The sequence below is a fragment of the Grampus griseus genome (genome assembly GCF_964374135.1).
Source record: "Grampus griseus genome assembly, chromosome: 14".
NCBI lineage: Eukaryota > Metazoa > Chordata > Mammalia > Artiodactyla > Delphinidae > Grampus > Grampus griseus.
This window is the reverse complement of record NC_139008.1, coordinates 87626466-87646755: the sequence shown is the minus strand read 5'-3', so window position 1 is coordinate 87646755 and position 20290 is coordinate 87626466. Positions and strand designations below refer to the sequence as shown.

At 59.7% G+C, this 20290-nt stretch overlaps 1 protein-coding gene across 1 annotated transcript in view; it reads right to left on the bottom strand.

The window, feature by feature from the left end:
* Positions 1–910: 910 nt before the first annotated feature.
* The window catches only part of NTSR1 (neurotensin receptor 1), a gene marked incomplete at both ends in the record, with an annotated part of 44974 nt that continues 25594 nt past the window's right edge, over positions 911–20290 (bottom strand). The window contains 3 exons of the mRNA XM_082671457.1: positions 911–1160; positions 2264–2354; positions 5100–5301. Coding sequence (XP_082527583.1) covers positions 911–1160; positions 2264–2354; positions 5100–5301 — 543 coding nt within the window. The remainder of the gene's footprint in view (positions 1161–2263; positions 2355–5099; positions 5302–20290) is intronic.

The following is a 20290-nucleotide window of genomic DNA, read 5'->3' as shown; positions in this document are numbered from 1 at the left end:
AACGAGTCTGGGCCCCCGCCTGGCTGCCAGCCAGTGGGCCGCCTGTACCCAGGGCCCCTCCTCCATACCTGTGGCCCGGACCTCAGCGCTGGCCTCTTTCGGAGAGCTGGCCGGCTCCCCTCTGCCTTGCGGCGTCCACCCTGAAGCAGCTGGGAGCTGGGCCGCAGGAGCTGGACAGCGGGAGGGAGAGCGTGTGAGGACGTGCCTGTCCTGGGACCCACTGACCTGGCCTTGTGTCCACAGAGCCAGGATGGAGAACTGCGAGGCTAGCTGCCCTGTGGTGTCCCTGCAGAGCTTTGCCACCTTGGCCTGGGGAGGACAGGCGGTGGGGGGCTGCCAGGGCTGGGCGATGCCAGGCTGATCCCTTCATGGACCTCTTGTGACATCAAAGCTTCCTGGGATTCGCCCTTGGAAAGGCGGTGGGTCGGATGCCTGCTGCACAAGGGGCTGACCCGGTCCTGAGCTGCCCGGAGGCCCTCTTGGCGGTGCCGGGACAGAGGTGGTCCTGCCAACTGGGCTCCTCCCAGCGCCAGCTCTCGGGGTCACCACCCTCCGGCCCCAAACTACCCCTTCATGTCTCTCTCCCTCAACATCCATTAGTCTGAGAACAAAAAGACCGCCTTTCACCCAACGCTAATTTCTCCTCATTAAAGGCTGTTTTGGATCTGGGAGAGGATCTGTCTCTCTTTCTGGCTTTGAAAGAGAAGGGGCGCGGGGGAGGGTGAGAGAGGAGAAGCCGAAAGGAAGTGCAGCCTCTGGGGGTGGGTGCTGGGTCCTGGGCCTCGGATGCCACGGAGCGGGCCCAGGGCCGACCCCCGTCCAGCTCGCAGGCGCTGCGCGGACAGGCGTGGAGGCCGAGTGGCAGCCCCTCTGTGACCCCTCCCGGCCCCCCGCCCGGCCCCGCCCGGGCCTAGTACAGCGTCTCCCGGGTGACATTGCTGGAGAAGGTGTGGCTTCCGGACACGCTGCTGGCCTTCCTCGAGAAGGCCAGCCTCCTCCTTCTGTGCCCCCACAGGGGACACAGGCAGGCCAGCGTGGACAGGAAGATCTGGCGGAAGTTGGCGGAGACGAGGTTGTACAGCACGGGGTTGATGGTTGAGCTGACGTAGAAGAGGGCGTTGGTCAGCATGTAGAAGTAGTGGTAGAAGTCATACAGGAACCTGGGGTGGGAGAGGACGCTCAGGCTGGCGGGCCAGACACAGCCCGCACGGGGCAGCCCGTGGCTGACGCGGGGGCCTGGGACAGTCATTGCAGACTACTTGGACATCTTTTGAAGTGGGGATATTTCACAATAAATTCCAGGGCTCTGGTTTCTCTTGAGAGGTTGGAAGTTCTGAGCACACTCCCGCCTGGCACCGGTCAGCTGAACTGCCGAGCTGAGCTGCAGCCGCCCACCCGAGGCCAGCTGTGCAGTCCCCCTTGGCCGCAGTCTCCACCTCTCCCTGCAGCCCAGCTGGCCTGCCCTTTCTTGTGCAGAATCCCAGCCCCTGCTCAGGGCTGCAGGACGTGGCCAGGGCCTGGCCTCAACGGAACAGCCAGGCCAGGAACCCCCTCTGCACCTCCCAGACAGCTGTGCGCCTCATCTCGACTTGCTTGCCTCTGTGCACAGGGATCTCACCCCCTCATCTGGCAGCTCACTTCACTACCAGGCGGCCCTGAGTTTCAGAACCCCTTTACTTTGGGCTGTGTTCCATGCCCTGTACCTTCTCTTCATCCTTTCTAGATTTTCCCTCCCTAGTGGCTCCCCGACACTTGGAAGAGCCCACAACCCTGGGACCTGGCAGCCCCGCTACGCAGAGGAGCTCACGCAGCGAGGCTGAGGCTACCGTTGCGGGGAGGCCAGCTGGCGAGGCCGGCGTCCATACGTCGCAGTGCGGGTGTGATGCTCTCGGAGTCCCAGGGGTCCTCCTGGCAACTCCTCCAGGCTGGGGGTGGTCTGGGGGCCCCGACAGTCGCCATCACTCCTCCCACAGCCAGCAGCGCCAGCCCTTCCTGTCGCTCTCCAGACGCCCCCAAACCTGTCTTGTACTGACTGTTTTAGGACTTGCTTTCCTTTTACGAAGCAGGTTCCAGGGTGTCTGTCCCTCTACGGACTCTGCCTTCCCTGCCCTATCACAGCCGCACCTGAGGGCCTGTCGGGGGACGCTGACCCGCCCACCCTGAGCTGCCCCTCTCAGCGCCGCCAACCCCTACACTCAACTGTTTTGGGAAGCATGCCCCCAGCCCAAGCCTCACCCCTTCGGCCCCAGCCTCCCATACTCACGGGGTCCACTGCTCGTCCGAAATGTAGCAGAACATGAGGCGTCGCACATGGTAGGGCAGCCAGCAGACCACGAAGGCGATGACCACGGCACCTGAGACGTGGAGGGACGTGGGCCTCAGGGAGGTGGAGGGAGAGGTCCCGTGTTCGTGGACTGAAACAGCTAATAGTGTTAAGATGACAGTGCTGCCCAAAGTGACCTAGAGATTCAGTGGAATTTCTATGGAAATCCTGATGACATTTTTTGCAGAAATAGAAGAATTCATTGGGAATCTCAAGGGATGCTGGACAGACAAGACAATCTCGAGAAAGAAGAACAAAGCTGGAGGACTCACCCTTCCTGACTTCAAAACCTACCACAAAGCTACAGTCATCCAAACAGAGTGGTAATGGCATGAGGACAGACGTATAGACCCATGGACTAGAACAGAGGACCCAGAAATAAGCCCTCCCATATATAGTCAAATGACTTTCTACAGGGCGCCAAGATCAAAGGGAAAAGGGCTGTTTTTTCAACAAATGTTCTGGGAAAACTGGATCCCCACATGCAAAAGAATGAAGCTGTCCCCTTACCTCACACCATTTGAAAAAATTAACTCAAAATGGATCAAAGATCTAAACATAAAAGCTAAGGTATAAAATTCTTTGAAGAAAATATAGGACAAAAATTTCACAACATTGAATTTGAAAAGACAACAAGGGAAAAAATAAATAATTTGGACTATATAAAAATAAATAACTGTGTATTAAAGGTCACAATTGACAGAGTGAAAAGGCAACCTACAGAACGGAAGAAAATATTTGCATCACATATCTGATAAGGGATTAATATCCTGGGCATATAGAAAACTCAACAACAAAAATCAAACAACCCAATACAAAAGCAGGCAGAGGACCTGAATAGACATTTCTCCAAAGAAGAGATACCAATGGCCGATAAGCACATGAAAAGATGCTTAACATCACTGATCACTGGGGGAATGCAAATCAAAACTACAATAGGATACCACCTCGTACCCAATAGGACAGCTCCTATAAAAGAAAAACACAGGAAAGAGGAATTGGGGGGAGGATAGGGAGAAACTGGAACATGTGTGCCCTGTCGGTGGGGATGTACAATGGTACAGCCACTTTAGAAAGCAGTTTGGCTGTTTAAAAATATTTTTTAATTCAATAAATTAAAATTCTACTCCTGGGTTTATGCCCCCAAAGAACTGGAAGCAGGAGTTCAAACAGATACCAGTAGCTCATAGCAGCACTACTATTCAGAGTAGCTGAAATCAATGCATGACGGATAAACCAAATGCGGTCCATCCGTACAACAGAATATTATTCAGCCCTAAAAAGGGAGGACATTCTGACACAGGCTACAACATAGATGAACCTTGAAGACATTACACCATGTGAATAAACCAGTCACAAAAAACCCAAATACTGTGTGATTCCACCTAAAGGAGGTCCCTGGAGGAGTCAAATTCACAGAGACAGAAAGTAGAAGGTGGTTGTCAGGGGCTAGGGGAGGGGGTGGGGACTTGGTGTTTAATGGGAAGAGTTTCGGTCTTACAAGGTGGGAGGGTTGGTGGTGAGAGCCGCACAGCAACATGGGCATCTACACTGCTGCTCAGCTGTGCACTTAGAAACGGTCAAGATGGTAAATTTTATGCCCTGTATATTTCACCACAATGCAAAAGAAAGCACCCAACCACTCGGGCAAACTTCGGGCCAAGTGTGCTGTCCCGGGGCAGAGAGAAGGGTGTTCCCCGAGAGGTGCGTCGTCTTCTTGGGGACGTGCGGGGATCTGTGGGAGGTCCTGGGTTTGGGATCCCCGCTCCAGGGCTGCTGCCCTCTGGGGGGCTTGCGGAGACCCTGGGCCGGGGAGGTCCCAACGGAGGCACTGCCTTCTGGCAGCAGGGGTTGTGGCACTGGGCTGCTCCAGAAAGCCCGCCCGCACACAGCAGAAGCAAACGCTGCCGCCCTGGTCACCTGACCCGCGGCTGTGGGCGCTGAGCCGGCCCGGGGGCGAAGCACTCCCGAGTCACTCTCCCGTCGATCACGTGCTGTGGACGGATGCAGACGTCATGCTGTTTTGGAAATACTGGAGCAATAAATGATCCAAGTGAATTTTACCTGTCTCTTTTGACTGTTTAAAAAGGTGGTTACCGGACCATTGAACATCCCACGTGGGGCCTGCATCACGTTCCTTTTGGACAGAGCTGCGGGGACCTTTTCCTTCCAAGACCTGCAAAGGTGAGGGGCGGGCAGCCCGGGGCAGGGGGGAGATGGGGCGTGGATCCTGGGGTGGTGGGAAGCACAGGGTAGGCACTCTGGGGGACCGGGGGGGGCCGGGGCTGCCTCAGGAGAGCAGGGAGGGGCAGGTTGTTTTGAGGACCCCTCCTCATGAGGCACCTGCAGGCCCAGGCCAGGCCCGGGGACACACCGAGGGAGGATGGACCCTCACGTCCACCCCACACGATCCTTCAGGCCTTCAGGATTCCTTACGAGAATCTGTGCAGAGGGACTGCACCTCCGGCCTCTCCAGCTGGCACCCGACTGCCCGGCACGCATGGGGACCCCAACCCTGCGGCCCTGGCTTTGTGAGCAAACTGTCCGACTCAGCCGGTGCCAGGAGGCTTGCTGAATCGGTGGATGTATGGATGGATGAGTGAGGGAGTCAAGAGAAGCCCCGACCCCAGGGGGAGCCGGCACTCTGAGCCTCGGCCCGGACGCGCTCCGTTCCCAGGGTCTCTAAACCTTCTGTTTGTGGTACCCAGCTCGCTGCTTTGCTGGCCCCTGGTGGCCGCCCGCCGCCCGCCCCTTGTAGGGCCCAGCGGTTACGTACGTAAGACCCGGACGCCGTGGCGCAGGGCCTGGACCCGGCCGGGCTCGATGGACATGCTGAACGAGCTATGCTGGTCTCCGACTGTGCGCACCTGGCCCTGCTCGGCCGCCTGGCGGACCATCACGGTCAGCTTGTTGGCAATGATGGTGTTCAGGACGGAGATGGCCACCATGGGGAACACGAAAGACATGAAGGTGTTGATCTGCGAGAGGTGGAGAGGGGCGGCCTGTGAGGCTGCGGCAGGGGACGCGCCCTGGCACCCGCCCCGCCCACCGGCCCAGGTGTAGGGGTTGGAGCGTGGGCGGCGCTCGGTCTGTCCGTTCCCAGACTGACTCTCCGCCTGCTCCCACAGCCCTGGCTTCCTGGGGGAGGTTTGCAGACTCTCCGTCAGCTTGGGGAGCCCTCAGCCTGTACACAGTGTGGAGTAAAACCCTGGGGCACCCCGGCTGCGGTGAGGGGCCGGGGCTCTGCGTTCCCGGGTCTGGACAAGGAAGCGGTCCCTCCTGACTTCTCTCCAGGATGGCTCACCCAGCGTCCCTCGTCCTGCACACGTACAGCTCACGTTAGGACACGAAGGGAAGACCCGCCCCCCGCCCCACTTCCTCTCAGCCCGTTGAAAAGCGCTTCTCGTTGGCAACTCCACCTTCCACGTTTCTCTGCCTCTGGGGAAACTGAGTCTCCGGGTGCCGAGGGGCTTTGCCAAAGTCACCAGCTCAGAGCGGCTGGACCTGGACTTGAGCTGGAGCCCAGCTCCTCAGCGACACCAGGCTGAGACCCGCCTTCACGGGCACCTGCTCAGCCCGAGCAGCTGTGGCCTCCCTGAGCTGCCACTGGCGTTGCTGACAGGGACGCAAACCCGCCAGTGCACGTGCGTGGCCCTGACCAGCGATGGGGAACGGGCCTCCCACCGAGCTGGTCCTGAATCCGCATCACCTCCCAGGGCCCCGGAGTAACAGCCTCTGGCGTAAAGCCGCGTTTGCCGCTGGCCTTTGCGCACGCTGGTCCGCACGCCACGCTCCGACGCCCGAGCTTCTAAGTGTGAGCTCGCGAGCCCTTGTGAGGGGGCGGTGCCTCTTCGCCATGCCCCCTACCCAACCGCCGCCGCCCTTAACGCTCACGTGAAGTTCAGAGTCACAGAGCAAACGGCTGCACCTGGAGAGACACCTGCACTGGCCCCACTGGGTTCCGGGGTCTGCACGGGGTGCCGGGCTCCAGGCTGCCCCCTCCACCTCCTAACTCGGGTGTGCGCACAGCCCTGAGAGCAGAGCCGAGGGTCCCGCGTGGAGGTCTCCTCGATGGTAGACAAGGACTGTCTCAGCAGGGTAAGGACCGTCCAGCTCTGCCCTCCTAATGCGGCAGCGGCCAGCAGGAGGCCAAGAGGCGCTGGAGGCTCTAGAACGCCGATGGTTCGCCTCCTGGGCCTCCTGGATGTCAGACCTCTGTCCCGAGCAGGGCAGCCCACACGGCCCTCTCTTCGGGGCATTGGCCGACGCCTCCGCAAGTCCTGCCCGCCCCACGGTGCTCCGGGTCCCGCTTGGGAGGACTGTAGGCATCCAGGAGATGGTGGCTGAGGCCACCTCTGGCTCCTTTTGAAAAAGACTCCCCTAAACTAGAGGACAAACACGTCAGACGGGCCGCGTGGGCCCTCGGCAGGCGTCCTTTCCACACTTGCCAGCCCTTGCGCGCGTCACTAGTCACCCGCTGGGCGCTTGGGAGTGGCCTCCCCCGGGCACCCTTCTCTCCTGCGTCCACTGAGCTCAAGTGGCGTCTGGAGGTCCTCCCGCAGGACGATGATGGGCTGGTGCGGCCGAGGGGCAGCTCTGGGCCGGGGGCTGGGCTGGGGTGCAGGGGGATGCCGGGCCTGGGCCCAGGAGACACACCAATTCCCGTGAGTCACCACAGCCGGGCATAATTTAAACAAAACAAATGTATTCAACACAGATTTTAAATGTCAAAACATTTGAAATACCATACTTCGATGAGCACAGACAGCAAAACAGCCACCTCTGGGGGCCGCGAGCGGTGGACCAGGGCCCAGGCCCCCAGCGGATCCACCAGTTGGGAGAAGTCCAGGCCCTGATCCTGAGGTTCTGGAATGGGGAGAGGGGCCCCGGCACTGCAGGCGCCCCCCAACAGAGGCCTGGGGACGAGGCTCGGGCCGGCGTGGGCTTCCAGAGGGGCGTGTCTTCTCTCGGCCTCCCCTGCCCCTCCAGCCTGGAGACTGAGACTGAACCTGGATTGTGGGGTACCAGGGCAACGCCTGGCTCTCGGGGTCGCCTTCTCTTGCTGAGGCTCACAGCACGAATGGGAGCTCAGCCTGTACCCCTTTCCTGCACTCCACCCCAACTTCTGGGAACAGGGGAGCAGCCCACTCCCGGCAACAAGCAAAGAGAAGGGAGTCTGCTAAGCCCTGTGCAAGATGTCCAGGAACCACTGCAAGTGTAGCCACAGGAAGGACAGAGGGGAAGGAGGGGCAACCGGGGCCCTTCCAGACAGAGACATGCGGACGTGGAGGGATGCGCCTCGTCTATGCATTTGTCCCAGTAAAATGTGAGAGCACCTGGGGATAGACAGCCTGACTCTCAAATTCAAATGGAAAAAAAGATAATCTAAGAGTAGCCAGGAAAGTTCTGGGAAGGAAGGTGACAGGTCAGTAGGGGACGGGAGGCCTCACCCACTATGGGAGGGCACTAAAAAGAGATTGTAGGAGAAGAGTTTGGCGCGAATAAATCAGGGGAGCAGGAGAGAGGCCAGGAGCGGTTCCCGATGAGGCCAACGTGGCCTGTGGTAAAGGCAGCGCCGGAACCAGTGGGAGGAGGCGGGTGACGGGCTGCAGAGCTGGAGGCTGGATGCTCAGGGCCTGCTGCTTCCACTGTCCCTTCCCAGGACCACCGTCCGCTTCCCTGGAAACACCCACCCCGCTCCATTCCTGGCCAGTGGGCACATTCCAAGAGGCCCGGCTGAGCCCTCATTGGACACACACAGGCCGCACGCTCACCTCTCCACCAATCACGTTTGTCCTATGAGAACCAGCCCTAGGCCTGCTGTTCAGAAGAGAGAGCCCACCTTCGTGGGGGGCCTGCTGAGCAGGAAACTGCTTTTGTGCCCATTGGTTCTGTTCTCCCACCTTGTGTGGGGGACCTGCCTAAGAACAGGCCCTCACAGGTGAAAGGAGAGCATTTGTAATTTTGTGAGGGACAGAGAGTGAAATGGTTAAGCAGTAAAAAGAAAGTGGAACAGGACCCAGGTCTGTCTGGGAGGAAGGGCTGCCCCCGACCTGCCTGCAAACAGGTGCGGGGCACCAATGGAATGCGCATAGCCTGGCCCGCAGTCACGGGGTCCTCGTGCCTCTGCCTCCTCCTTCGAGGCTGTCGTCCCGTCCACCCTTCCTCTGAGGGGCAACAGCTCGTCTCGTACCGGCCTGTTTCTGATCCCACTGTGTTTAGGTAAAGAGACAGCCCCTGGACTCCGGGGCTTCATGGCTCAACGCCAGCCTGCGGTGAGTGGGAAGGTGCGAAATACCGCTCAGGGGCTTCCCTGGTGGCGCAGTGGTTAATAATCCGCCTGCCAATTCAGAGGACACAGGTTCGAGCCCTGGTCCGGGAAGATCCCACATGCCGCGGAGCAGCTAAGCCCATGTGCCGCAAGTATTGAGCCTGCGCTCTAGAGCCCACGAGCCACAACTACTGAGCCCATGTGCCACAACTACTGAAGCCCATGAGCCACAACTACTGAAGCCCACGTGCCACAACTACTGAAGCCCGCGTGCCTAGAGCCCGTGCTCTGCAACCAGAGAAGCCACCGCACTGAGAAGCCCGCGCACCACAACAAAGAGTAGACCCCCCACTCGCCACAACTAGAGAAAAGCCTGCGTGCAGCAACTAAGACCCACCACAGCCAAAAAAAAATATATCTCTCAGGGTGTTTGCAAAACTCAGCAGCTTGTACAACGGCTTCTGAGGGGAGAGGCAGAGAGGAGGGGCTTCCTGTCAAACCCTCCAATGTAGATGGCCTCGCTGGCCTGGCAGGGGCCACCCCCAGCAGATGACCAGTCCAGCCAGGCCCAGGCTTCAGGGACCGCCTCCTCCTAACCTCCTCACCCAGCAAATGCTGAAAGTCCCCTCCCTCTCGGCCACCACCAAGGGCAGGACAATGATGCAAGTCACTCCAGAGTCCCTGTTTGTCACTGTCACTCAGCACAGCCCTGCTCGAAAAGCAAAAACCCAGAACAAGTTCAATGCCCACCCACTCGGGCTGGTTGATAAGTTATGACGCGTCCACACCACGGGGTGCTGTAGACACTGAGAATGACCGACGGGGGGGCCAAGGTCATGGTTTAGTGAGAAGAGCAAACACAGAGCAGCTGGTGCCTCCGTAAAGTAAGGAGCGCCTCGACGCCCAGGATTGCTCCCTGGAGAGAAGCCTAACAGAGGCTGACCCAGGCCGACTCAGGGAAGGGCAGGGAGCTGGGGGGCTCTGGGCACGCCCTCTTGACCTCAAAGCACCTGAGTGGAATGAATGTCTGTCCTGTGACAGGTGCCCGGGCCCCTGCTCCCACAGTGACACGAGAACAACACACCCCACCTTGCCGCCCTGGGATGGGGTGTTGGAGGTGGAGGGCACCAGGTCTCAGGGCATCCACCCTTGCTTCACAGGCGGGACACCAGGGCTGGGAGGGCAGACACTGTCCTTCAAGGTGACACAGCCCAGAATCTCCCAGGCTGACATTGTCCGAGTAACTCTGCCCTCCAACATCCCTCATCTCATGAGCACCCAGACCCTCCGGACGCTGCTGGGATCCCACCCAGGAGGGCACACGCGGTCCACGGCAGACAAGCGTCTGGGAAAGAAGACAGACGAGCGTCGAGGGCCCGCTGCTCTGTGGGTCAGAGCCCTGACCGCAGGCCTGAGTGTCTGAGGAGAAGCCCAGCGTGGGCCTTTAGGGGAGGGACCCCGAGCCTCCCCAAGAGCTGCCTGCATTGCTGAGGCCCCAAGTGAGTCATCTTAGGGCCTGAAAGGCCACCTCGGGTGGGGGAGGGGCTCCACGGACTGCGTGCAGCTCCGGCTTAGCTAGGCCACTCGGGCCACTAGTCCCGGCCCCTCACAGTGCGGTCCCACCCACCGTTAGGTGGCTGCAGTGCCAGATTTTGGCTCAGTATGAAGGACTTCCGCTTTCTGGTTGATACACACTCTTTAGCTAACACTTTTTTTTTGTTTAAACAAATTTATTTTGGGCTGCATTGGGTCTTTGTTGCTGTGCGTGGGCTTTTCTCTAGTTGCGGTGCACAGGCTTCTCATTGCAGTGGCTTCTCTTGTTGTGGAGCACGGGCTCTAGGTGCGTGGGCTTCAGTAGTTGTGGCACTTGGGCTTAGTTGTGGCATGTGGGCTCAGTAGTTGTGGCTCACGGGCTCCAGAGCGCAGGCTCAGTAGTTGTGGCGCATGGGCTTAGCTGCTCCGCGGCATGTGGGATCTTCCCGGTCCAGGGCTTGAACCCATGTCCCCTGCATTGGCAGGCGGACTCAACCACTGCGCCACCAGGGAAGCCCCCCTTTAGCTAACTCTTAACAGAGTGCTTTCCATGAGCCAGACCCATGTTCAGTGACTTGCATGTGTCACCCTGTGGAATAGGCACATAGAAGCTGTTGGTGCTCTCACTTTATAGAAGAAAAAGCCCAGACACAGTCTGACCCACAGCCCAGTGCTCGCTTCCGTGTCCTGGGGCCTGTGACACGCAGAGAGCAGAGAGCAGACGAACGGAGAACCCCCTGGTCGTGGGAAAGTGTCGGGGGACCTCACTTCGGTGGATGCATGCCCCACCCCCAGCTTCCCAAGGAGGACACTTTGGGTAACTGCAAAAATTTGACAACAACTTCTAGTCCAAAGGCCACAACTCCATGGTGATCTCTCAGGACTGAACATCTGTCCATTACTCTCTCCTTTCTTTTTTTTTTTTTTGTGGTATCCGGGCCTCTCACTGTTGTGGCCTCTCCCGTTGCAGAGCACAGGTTCCGGACGCGCAGGCTCAGCGGCCATGGCTCACGGGCCCAGCCGCTCTGCGGCATGTGGGATCTTCCCAGACCAGGGCACGAACCCGTGTCCCCTGCATCAGCAGGCGGAGTCCCAACCACTGCGCCACCAGGGAAGCCCTCTCCTTTCTTTGATCTCCCTTCCGCTCCACGCTGGTCCCCGTGCTCCTCTTCAGGTTTGGAGTTTCTGGGAGACGACTGACCAGAGTCACCAGCGACTTAGAGTGGAGACAATGCTCGTGCCCCAGGGAGACTTAGGGTTCAGGACCATGGACAGAGCCCATCGCTGCGGAGGGGCTGCCCTGGTGGAGAGGCGTGCCGGGCTGGGAGCAGCTGTGGTTGGCAAGACTGGGTGGGGAAGGACTGGGGAGTGGGACCCCCGAGCCAGCTGGGGGCAGCGATCATCAGGAACACTCCACCCTGTCCCCAGACCCCTCCTGTCCACTGATGAAGGGCAGGTGAGCAGCCGTGACCTCTGCAAGAGGCCCCCACCGAGTCCCCGCTGCCCGCGCAGCCAGCAGCCCTGCACGTGAGAGTCTTTGCCCTCCTGGAGTGCCGCAGCCACAGAGGACCCCCCCCCCCCCGCCCTGCAGCCACATCCTGCCTGGTCCCGGCTGTGCTGCAGCGCTGGCACCAGCCGGGCTGCCAGGAGACCCTCAATCGGATTAGGGAAATGGCCCTCCCACTGCGTCTGTCCCTCCACCTGTACCAGGGTCGCCGTCCTCGAGGAGAGACAGGATGGGACCCTGCCCTCAGCAGCACACAGGGCAGGTGCTGGGGGCCTGGCCTTGGCTGTGAGTTGGTGGGGGGTCGTTAATCACCCTGGGTGTGGAAGCCGGGGTGGTGAGTCGCGTTTCGGTCGTGCCATCCCATCTCAAAACTGCATCGAGACCATCTGTAGACTGAAGTCCTGTTTGCCGTGTTTTCAGATACCTGTTGGCTAAAAAGCCCATGAGAACCTTCAAATCAGTGGGACATCTGCTAATTAGCAACCGACGGGGCTGTAAAAATACTTGACAAGGACAGGCGCAGGGCAGGGGGTGCAAGTCTGACCCCGGGCCCGGCCCCCGCCTCTGTGTCTCACGGAATGTGGTCAGGGAGGCACCTTAGCGGTCACCTGTCACCTACCGTGAAACCACAGCCCCCCGCAGGTGCAGCCCAGCTCTCACCCCCACCGGCACCTCACACCACGACGATGACCATGTACTCGCTCGTGACAAATTCTGTCTTGCAGGGTGGCTCCCGGTCCAAACGTGAGCCCCCAGGGTCGGTTGCCAAGCCTTCTGTGTGTGCCTTTCTGCCGTGTAGGGCCACCTTGATTCAGGAGTAAAAGCGGGGCCGGTTCCGCACAGAGTGTTCTGCGTGCACCCTTGAAGGAAGTCAAGCATCGCAGAACGTTCTCCGCTCCACACCAGGAAGACCTGGGGCCCTGGTCTTAATCAAGAGCCCCTGGGGGCTGGCGGACGTTGGGAGTGGATTTCCGGGGAACCGTGCGAATCCCCCAGCTGTGCCTGGGAGTGGGTCCTGCAGGACCGGGTCCAAGCTGGTGTCACGTGCATTTCAGAAAGCGCTTAGGAAGGAGTGGAACTCCAGGCCCGGGGCCTGTCCTCCACCTCTAGGGGAGGGCGGGGAAGCGGCCCTACTGCGCGTTCGCTGGCCCCTGAATCTCCAATTCTGTGATTCAGCTATGGGACTGAATCTCCAATCCCACGATTTTCAGTGTTTTCTTGCCATGTGATTGTGTGGGCAGCTCAGCAAATACCCTGTTCCTTCCCGATTTTGAAGTACCGTCCACTGGCAGAGTGCTAACTGCGTTCCCCGTGGACATCTGGCCCTGTACCCAGTGTCTCAGCTCCTTTCAATAGAATTAGCGCTCCGTCCCTGCTTGCGGGGAATCTGATTACGGTAGACCTGGAGCCGAGCGGCCGGTGTGAGGGAGGGGGGCTGGGAGCGGCCACCCACGTCCCCCCAGGCCCCACTGGACCAGCGTTTGGATCTAGTTTTTCTCTCAAGCTGACCAGCCCCTGGGCGTGGAGGGGACCTTGTGCTCTGGGCGTAGCCCTGGGAAGTGACACTTTTGCTCCTTCAGCCAGGCCTCCTGGGGCTTCCACCCCAAATGGCTGTGATTAGGAGTGGGGCGCCTTAGAAATGATGGTGGGGTCCTGCGCCCCACCCCCACTTGGTCCCCACCAGTGCCGGCGGGCCCGGCTGTGCTCTTCTCCAGGACAAAAGTCAATCAGTAAAGGAAGAGGAACGCCAGTGGGTGCCGGCCAGCTGCCCAGCGCCACTCCAAAGCTCCTTCCCCCGACGACCATATCTGTTAAAGGCCGTTCTTCCTCCGTCCCCGAGAGACCACAGGCCTCCACGAGGCTGCGTGACCACATGGTGTTCCACTACGCTGTCCTCCTGCACGGCTGCACAGGGCCCCTCTGCAACAGCGAACAGCCCTGGCCTTTGCACCGTGTGAATGGCCTGGGGCACACGAGACTCACTGCTCTCCACACGCGTGTGAGAGGTGGGCCTGTGGGGTGACTTCTGTTTCTAGAACTGGAGTGAAGAGCAGAGCAGCCCAGGCTGGGGTCTTGCCGTGCCCCCTGGGCACGTCCCCTTCTCACACTGGGACTGTGTCCTGCCTGTGAAGGTGGGGGTGGCTGGTCCAGCTTGAAGGCCAGGAGACTGAGGACAGCCCAGGCTGGCCCCAGCCCAGTTCCTGCCCTGCCCGCACCCCTGCAGAAGGACTCCTGCCTGACGCAGGCCCTGGGTGCCTGGAGCACTGTTGACGTCTGAGCTCGAGGGCTGGGGGGGAGGGGCGGAGGGGGCGCTGATTGGCACCCAGGGAAGCCTCCCTCTCTTGAGAGCCAGGCCAGTGGCTTGCAGGGACGCCAAGAGGCCTTCCTGATGCTCCACTCAAGGCTCATCAGCCCTTCTTTTCCTCGGATGCAATTTCAGGAAACGAGGCTGTGCTGCTCAGGCCTCCTGTGAGTCAGGCAATTACCTGGAGACAGGCCCAGGGCAGCTGGCTTCCTCCAGCCCAGGAGCCGCGGACCTGAACAGGGACAGGCTCTGCGTCTCTTCTGGAATGTTCCAGCACCCTCCCTTCTGTTTACCCGCAGCATCCCCACCCCTCCCCTCCCCACCGCAGGCCCACCAGCCTGTGCTTCACGCTCCGTCCTCCATCCTCTGAGTGCACCGTGCGCCCAAGCCCACCTTGTCTAAACGTCACAAGCACTTATTGAGCACCTGCTGTATGCGAGGCACCCTGCACACAGACTGAGGTGAGCGTGGAGGACAGGTGGACAGATGTGGCATGGAGCCTGGGGGGAGAAGGGCCATTTTCTGGAGGAGGGACCTCCATGCGGAGACCTGAGGGATGAGGGGCACCCATGGGCCTGAGAAGGAGGGGAGCACATGAGATCTCGGGAGCCCGGGGGCCGGGCGGCGTCAGATCCCAGACAGTGGGCCATTTCCTCCTGGTCATGGAAGAGGGGGAGGGGTGAAGGGGGGTGGGTGAAGGGGGCAGGGGTGAAGCAGGGGACTGCGGGCGCAGCTGCGTTTGCATTTCGGGAGAGTTCTGCGGGCAGGGTGGGTAGGGCCCGGGGACAGAGGGCCCAGGGAGGGGCCCAGGCCCCGGAGGGAGGTGATGCGTCTGTGTTAGGGCGGTGCCTGTGGGGATGGACACATGGAAGTTTGGGAGGCACTGGGGGGCTGAGGCAGGCCCCGGGGTGGGTGGCCATGGGGGCAGCGAGGGTGATGCTGAGAGGAGGTCCCCCTACACCCTCAGCCTCTCAGGGCCCCTGGAGCCGTGCGCTTGGCGGTGCAGGAGGCTCCAGGGCAGAGCACGTCTCCTTCTGAGCAGGTGTCTTTGCTGCTGCTGACCTCCCAGGTCAGAGGTTCCTTCTTACATTTTTCCTCCAACAATTTGAGTCTCTTTCCCATGGAAGTGCCCCGAGCAGAGATGCTTTCCCGAGTCTTCCACCAAGTCCATCTTCCGGGAGGCGCCCTGAGCTGCTGGGGCCCCTCCTCCCCCAGAATGACTCACTGAGTTCGTGAACTGGGGTTCTTCCCCCTAGGTAGAATCGCAGGGTAAACTGCAGCGTGCGGGCATCTTGGAGCCCCACTCCCAGCCCAGCCTGGGGACCTGCGACCTGCAGACACGGGGGGAGACGTGGGGGAGGGGCAGGAGCTCGGGGTATCGTTTTGCCCTTGAGGTGGGTGCACGAGCCCCCACAGGCCCGGGTCCCCCGTCCTCTGCTCCTGGCGTTGCCGGCCCATGCCTCCCGCCATCGACCTGGGCGCTAACTGCAGCCTCTGGAACTGTTCCAGGTGCACTTACTGGGGCTCGTTCAGGGCAACCTTGTGCCCCTCCCCCCTTCAATTAACACCGGCCCTTCCCCGGCCAGGGAGGCCACTCGAGGCACTCCCGGGCCTTGGCCTCCCTCCCTGTATGGGCCTGGTCCCTGTCCTGGGCTGGGCCCGGGCTGAGCTGGTAGGCAATCCCGCCACTTGAGGGCACTGATGCGGTCGGTTGCGTAAGGGTCAGCGCTGTGAGGTCTCTGCCTCTTCTGGTCAGTCTGTCGTCGTCCCCATGGACTAACCGCAAATTCTCACCAACGCAGAGCTACGGGGCAAAACCCAAGCGACGCCGGGCCTGAGCAGTCCTATGATTGGAGACACAACTTCAAGGTCACCCCTTGGGCGGGCAGACAGCCGGTCACTGTGGCTGCTTTCCCCTGAGGCCCAGGCACGGCTCTAGCCCCGTATGTCCAGGTGTCTCTGGACTGGCCGCCACAGGCCCCCACACCACCAAGTGGCATGCTTGCCCAGGGGCAGTACTGTGCCTGCCCGCAGCCTCACAATCACCAGGACCCCCCAGGGGCCGTGCGGTGGCACCTAGACTCCCCTAGTCATCCCAGATGGTGAGGCAGCTCCTCGCAAGCTCTCCTGGACCAGACTGCGCCACGAACTTGCCACCCTGTGGCCCGTGGCAGATGGCCCTTAGGACGGCCGAGAGTGGCTCCCACCTTGGACGCCCACCTCTTGCAATGTGACTTGGCCACTCCTCACATAGAGACGTAGGGTCTGTGGCCCACCCCTCGACTGGGCTGGCTCTGACCAGCGAAATGCAGCGGCCGTGTTGGCCTGTGCCTTCCCAGGCAGGCCTCACACTCTCTTGTTGGCTCTCTCAGAATGTGGCGGCCACCATGTGAAGAAACCCTGATTTGCCTCTCACCCTGGGACAGAGCCCAGGTGAGAGCCAGCACCAGCCTCCAGACAGATGAGCGAGGCTGTCTCAGACCCATCCAGGCCCCGTGCAGCCACAAGATGACCGAAGCCACATGAGTGGCCCCAGCTGAGACCGGCTGAGCCAGCTCAACTTGCCATCCAACGGATCACAAGCAAATAAATAGCTAGTGTTTTAAGCCAATAAGTTTGGGGCTCTTTTGTTACGCAGCAGAGGTTAGCTGAGACACTGCCTTACAAAGTGCTGTGTTTTTAATTTATCTGCCCGACCACTGCATTTTCTCCTTGGAGGGAAACCTTGCTTAAATAAAATAACATCCCCCCCAGCCCCTGCCCCAAGCACTGACAACAAGTCGTGTGAAGGCAGGGGGATGCGGTGGGAGCAGTGGGCAGGGTCATTTGTGTGGCTGACTGGGCTGTCTGACCCCAGAATTTGGGTACTTTTTTTTCTTATCTCTTTATAGACTCTGGTTCTAGGGACAGGTTGCCAGCAGACAGCTGGCCAGGTGGGGACTGGTTTTATAAAGGTTACTGGGCACCACCTGTGATGTCCCACCCCCTCTCGCCACACTGCAGAGTAGGGTAAGAAGCATGGTGGGGGTGGGGGCAGTGTCTTTTACTTTTATTTCCCATGAAGAGAGGCTCATCAGAGAATCTGACCTGTGGGTCTGACTTCTTGAAAACCCAGCAGCGTGTAATTAAAGCTTGAAAGAGAAGAGCCGGCTGCTGAATCAAACTCAAGTGAGTGTGAAATCAAACATGAGAGGGCCCTGGGCAGCTGAGCCCAGCTTGAGACGAGGGACCGGCATCCTTTAAGGGGTCTGTGCTTTGACGGTGTCTGAGTGGTCTTCCTTCAAGCCCCCAAACCTTGGTCCCACTTACTGTGCATGTGTGTTTGTGTCTATGCGTGCACGTGTGTGTGAGCTGCGTGTGTGCACACTTGTCTCCTGTGTCTGGCCCTGTCTTCTCTTGGTGTAACCGAGCAGGGCCTCCGGGTCCTTCCAGGGACAGACTCCTCCCCCGCGTCCTCTGCTGTAGTTCCTCTCTGAAGTTCTCAGATAGCAGTACCTGAGGCGAGCTTCCTGAGCTGCTTCACAGATGCTAAAACCCCCGCCAAACGGAAGAGGTTAAGTACTTGATGACCATGACCATGTAGCCCCCAGGCCCCCTGGAGTCTTAGCATTGATAATGTGAGCCCACCCTTTTACCTCGCTGTCAGCCAATCAGAGAATTAATTGTGCACGAGCTGATCACACACCTTGCGACTCCCCCCACTGCCCCCCGCCACCCAACTGGGCCTTTAAAAATGCTCCCCTGGGGCTTCCCTGGTGGCGCAGTGGTTGGGACTCCACCTGCCGATGCGGGGGACGCGGGTTCGTGCCCCAGTCTGGGAAGATCCCACATGCCGCGGAGCGGCTGGGCCCGTGAGCCATGGCCGCTGAGCCTGGGTGTCCGGAGACTGTGCTCCGCGGCGGAAGGGGCCACGGCAGTGGGAGGCCCACGTACCGCAAAACAAAAAAGTGCTCCCCTGAAACCCATCGGGGAGTTTGGGCTTCTTCAGCGCTAGCTGCCCGGGACTCCATGTTTGGGGCCCACAATAAACGCTGCATCGTCCTTCACAACCAACTGTCAGCAGGTTGGCTTTACTGCGCGTGGGCGCGTGGACCTGAGTATGGTTGGGTGACACTGGCTCACGCAGAGCCCGGGTGGTCGCTTCAGCGAGGGAAACGCCTCATGACAGCTCGAGGCCTTGGCTCCCTCCACGTCGCCACTGAGAAGGCCATCAGGTTCTATGCTGTCCAGCTGCTGCACCCCTGATTCCGAGCAGACCCTGCGGCCCCCAGTCCATGCCACTACCAAGGGGACGTGTTTCTGAACAAACTTCCCCTCGGCCAACACCCAGGCTTACTATAACCACGGCGCACTGGTTTCTGTTGAGGGATGAAAATTAGCAGATTTAGACGATAATTACCTGGCTCTGAAAATTAGCCTCTAACGAAAAGGGTGCTTGAACCCAGAATCCAAATTTGACGTTCAGACTACGTGCCTTTGAAGAACGCTCTCAGCCAGAAATAGGGGTCGGCCAGAGCCCCGGCTCTCGGCCACTGCTTTGCCATTCGCCACCCGCCCCCCGAGTGGGGTCTGCAGGCCCAGCCTCACAGCCTCACAGCCTATGTCCCTGGTGCCCCCTCACCTGTGCATTTATTTTGTGTGTTACGTTTCTCACCCTCGCTCCCACCTCACATTACACAGAGGGGGCGACACCGCTGTAGACAGAAAGTGTGTCCTACAAAATTCACCTGTCGAATCCTACCCCCTCAGGTGATGTGTTAGGAGGTGGGGCCTCCCGGAGGTGATGAGGTTGTGAGGGTGGAGCCCCGGAATGGGGTCAGAGGCCCAGGGAGGCCCCTGCTCACCCCCCAACGTGAGGAGAGGGAGAGGACACAGTCAGTACCAGCGCCTGGATCCTGGTTGTCCAGCCCCAGGGCTGTGAGAAACACACGTGTTGTTAGAAGCCCCCAGCCTGGTCTGTCGGAGCAGCCTGAGTGGATGGAGACGGCTCCCCGGGTTACCTGCCCCCAGGGAGCGATGGGAGGGTGGCACCTGGGGCGTGGCCACCAACCTGTCCTTAGCCGCGTGGAGGAGGCTGGGGGCCGCCCATCCCGTAGGGGTTGCTCCCTGCAGAAAGCATCTTGTCAGGGGCCACCTGCTCTGCGTCCTCTCCCACCCATGCGAGGAACTCAGTCTCCCTCCTAACGCTGTGTTTGTCCCAAAGGCACAATCGGTTCATTTGTTAGACTGGGCGTGTGTCAAGACACTGACGTTAGGTTTTTGATGCAGAAGTGCGATCCAGCTGAACCCGGCGCCTGTGCGCGGAGCAGACAGGCTTTCAGCCTCTCCTGTGGCCCCACCTCCCACCTGCAATTACGGCAATTTGCATGACTGTGAGTGGGGCTGGCCTGGGCCCAGGGCTGTTCAGAGCGCCAGGCTGTCCTCACGCCCCCAGCAGGCCAGGTGAGCAGTGGCAGAGCCGGGGACGGTGGAGAGGCCGAGGGAGAGCGGTTCCCCTGGGCACTTGTGATGATGCGTGTGTGTCTCTTAGTTGCTGCCACCCCGCCCCGTGGCTGCCTGGGGACAGAGCCTGGTGCCCTCCAGTCACCCACACACTGACTGTGTGAACGAACAAATGAACGACCGCCCGCCCAGGCTGCCCTAACACAGTACCCTCAACTGAGCAGCTCATAAACGGCAGAATCTATTTCTCACAGCTCTGGAGGCTGGAGGGCTGAGACCAGGTGCCGGAGTGGACGGTCTCAGGTGAGGCTGCCTTCCGTGTCCTCATGTAGCAGAAAGAGGGCGAGGGGCTCTCTGGCCTCTTCTTATAAGGGCGCTAATTCATCATGGGGGCTGCACCCTCATGACCTCATCACCCCACAAGTGCCCCATCCCTTAATACCAGGACTTTGGGGGTAGTGTTTCAAAACATGAATTTGCGGGGACACAAACATTCAGTCCAGAACAGCTGGCAAAGGAAGGGATGAGCTGTCTCCACATGGGGGGCCCCTAACCTGGGGGAGGCTCTGGCAAACGGCCCCAAGCACACACGGGAGCTTTGTGTGCACGGACAGGCAGCTTCCCTTCCCGGGAGGCAGTGTCTGCGGCTGTACAGCCCGATAGAACAGTGCGGTTTGTGCCAGCCGTCAATGATTTACAGTTTTCTAGGGGCTACATTAAAAAAAGTAGAAACGGGTGAAAATAATTTCATTAATAGATTTTATTTAACTCAATACATTCAAAATATTATTTCAACGTGCAATCAGTATAAAAAGCGTTAGTGAGATCCTATAAATTTTCCTCCATCCAAGCTCTCTGGAATCACGGTCTGTATTTTACACCGAAAGCTCCCCGGGATTCAGACTGGAC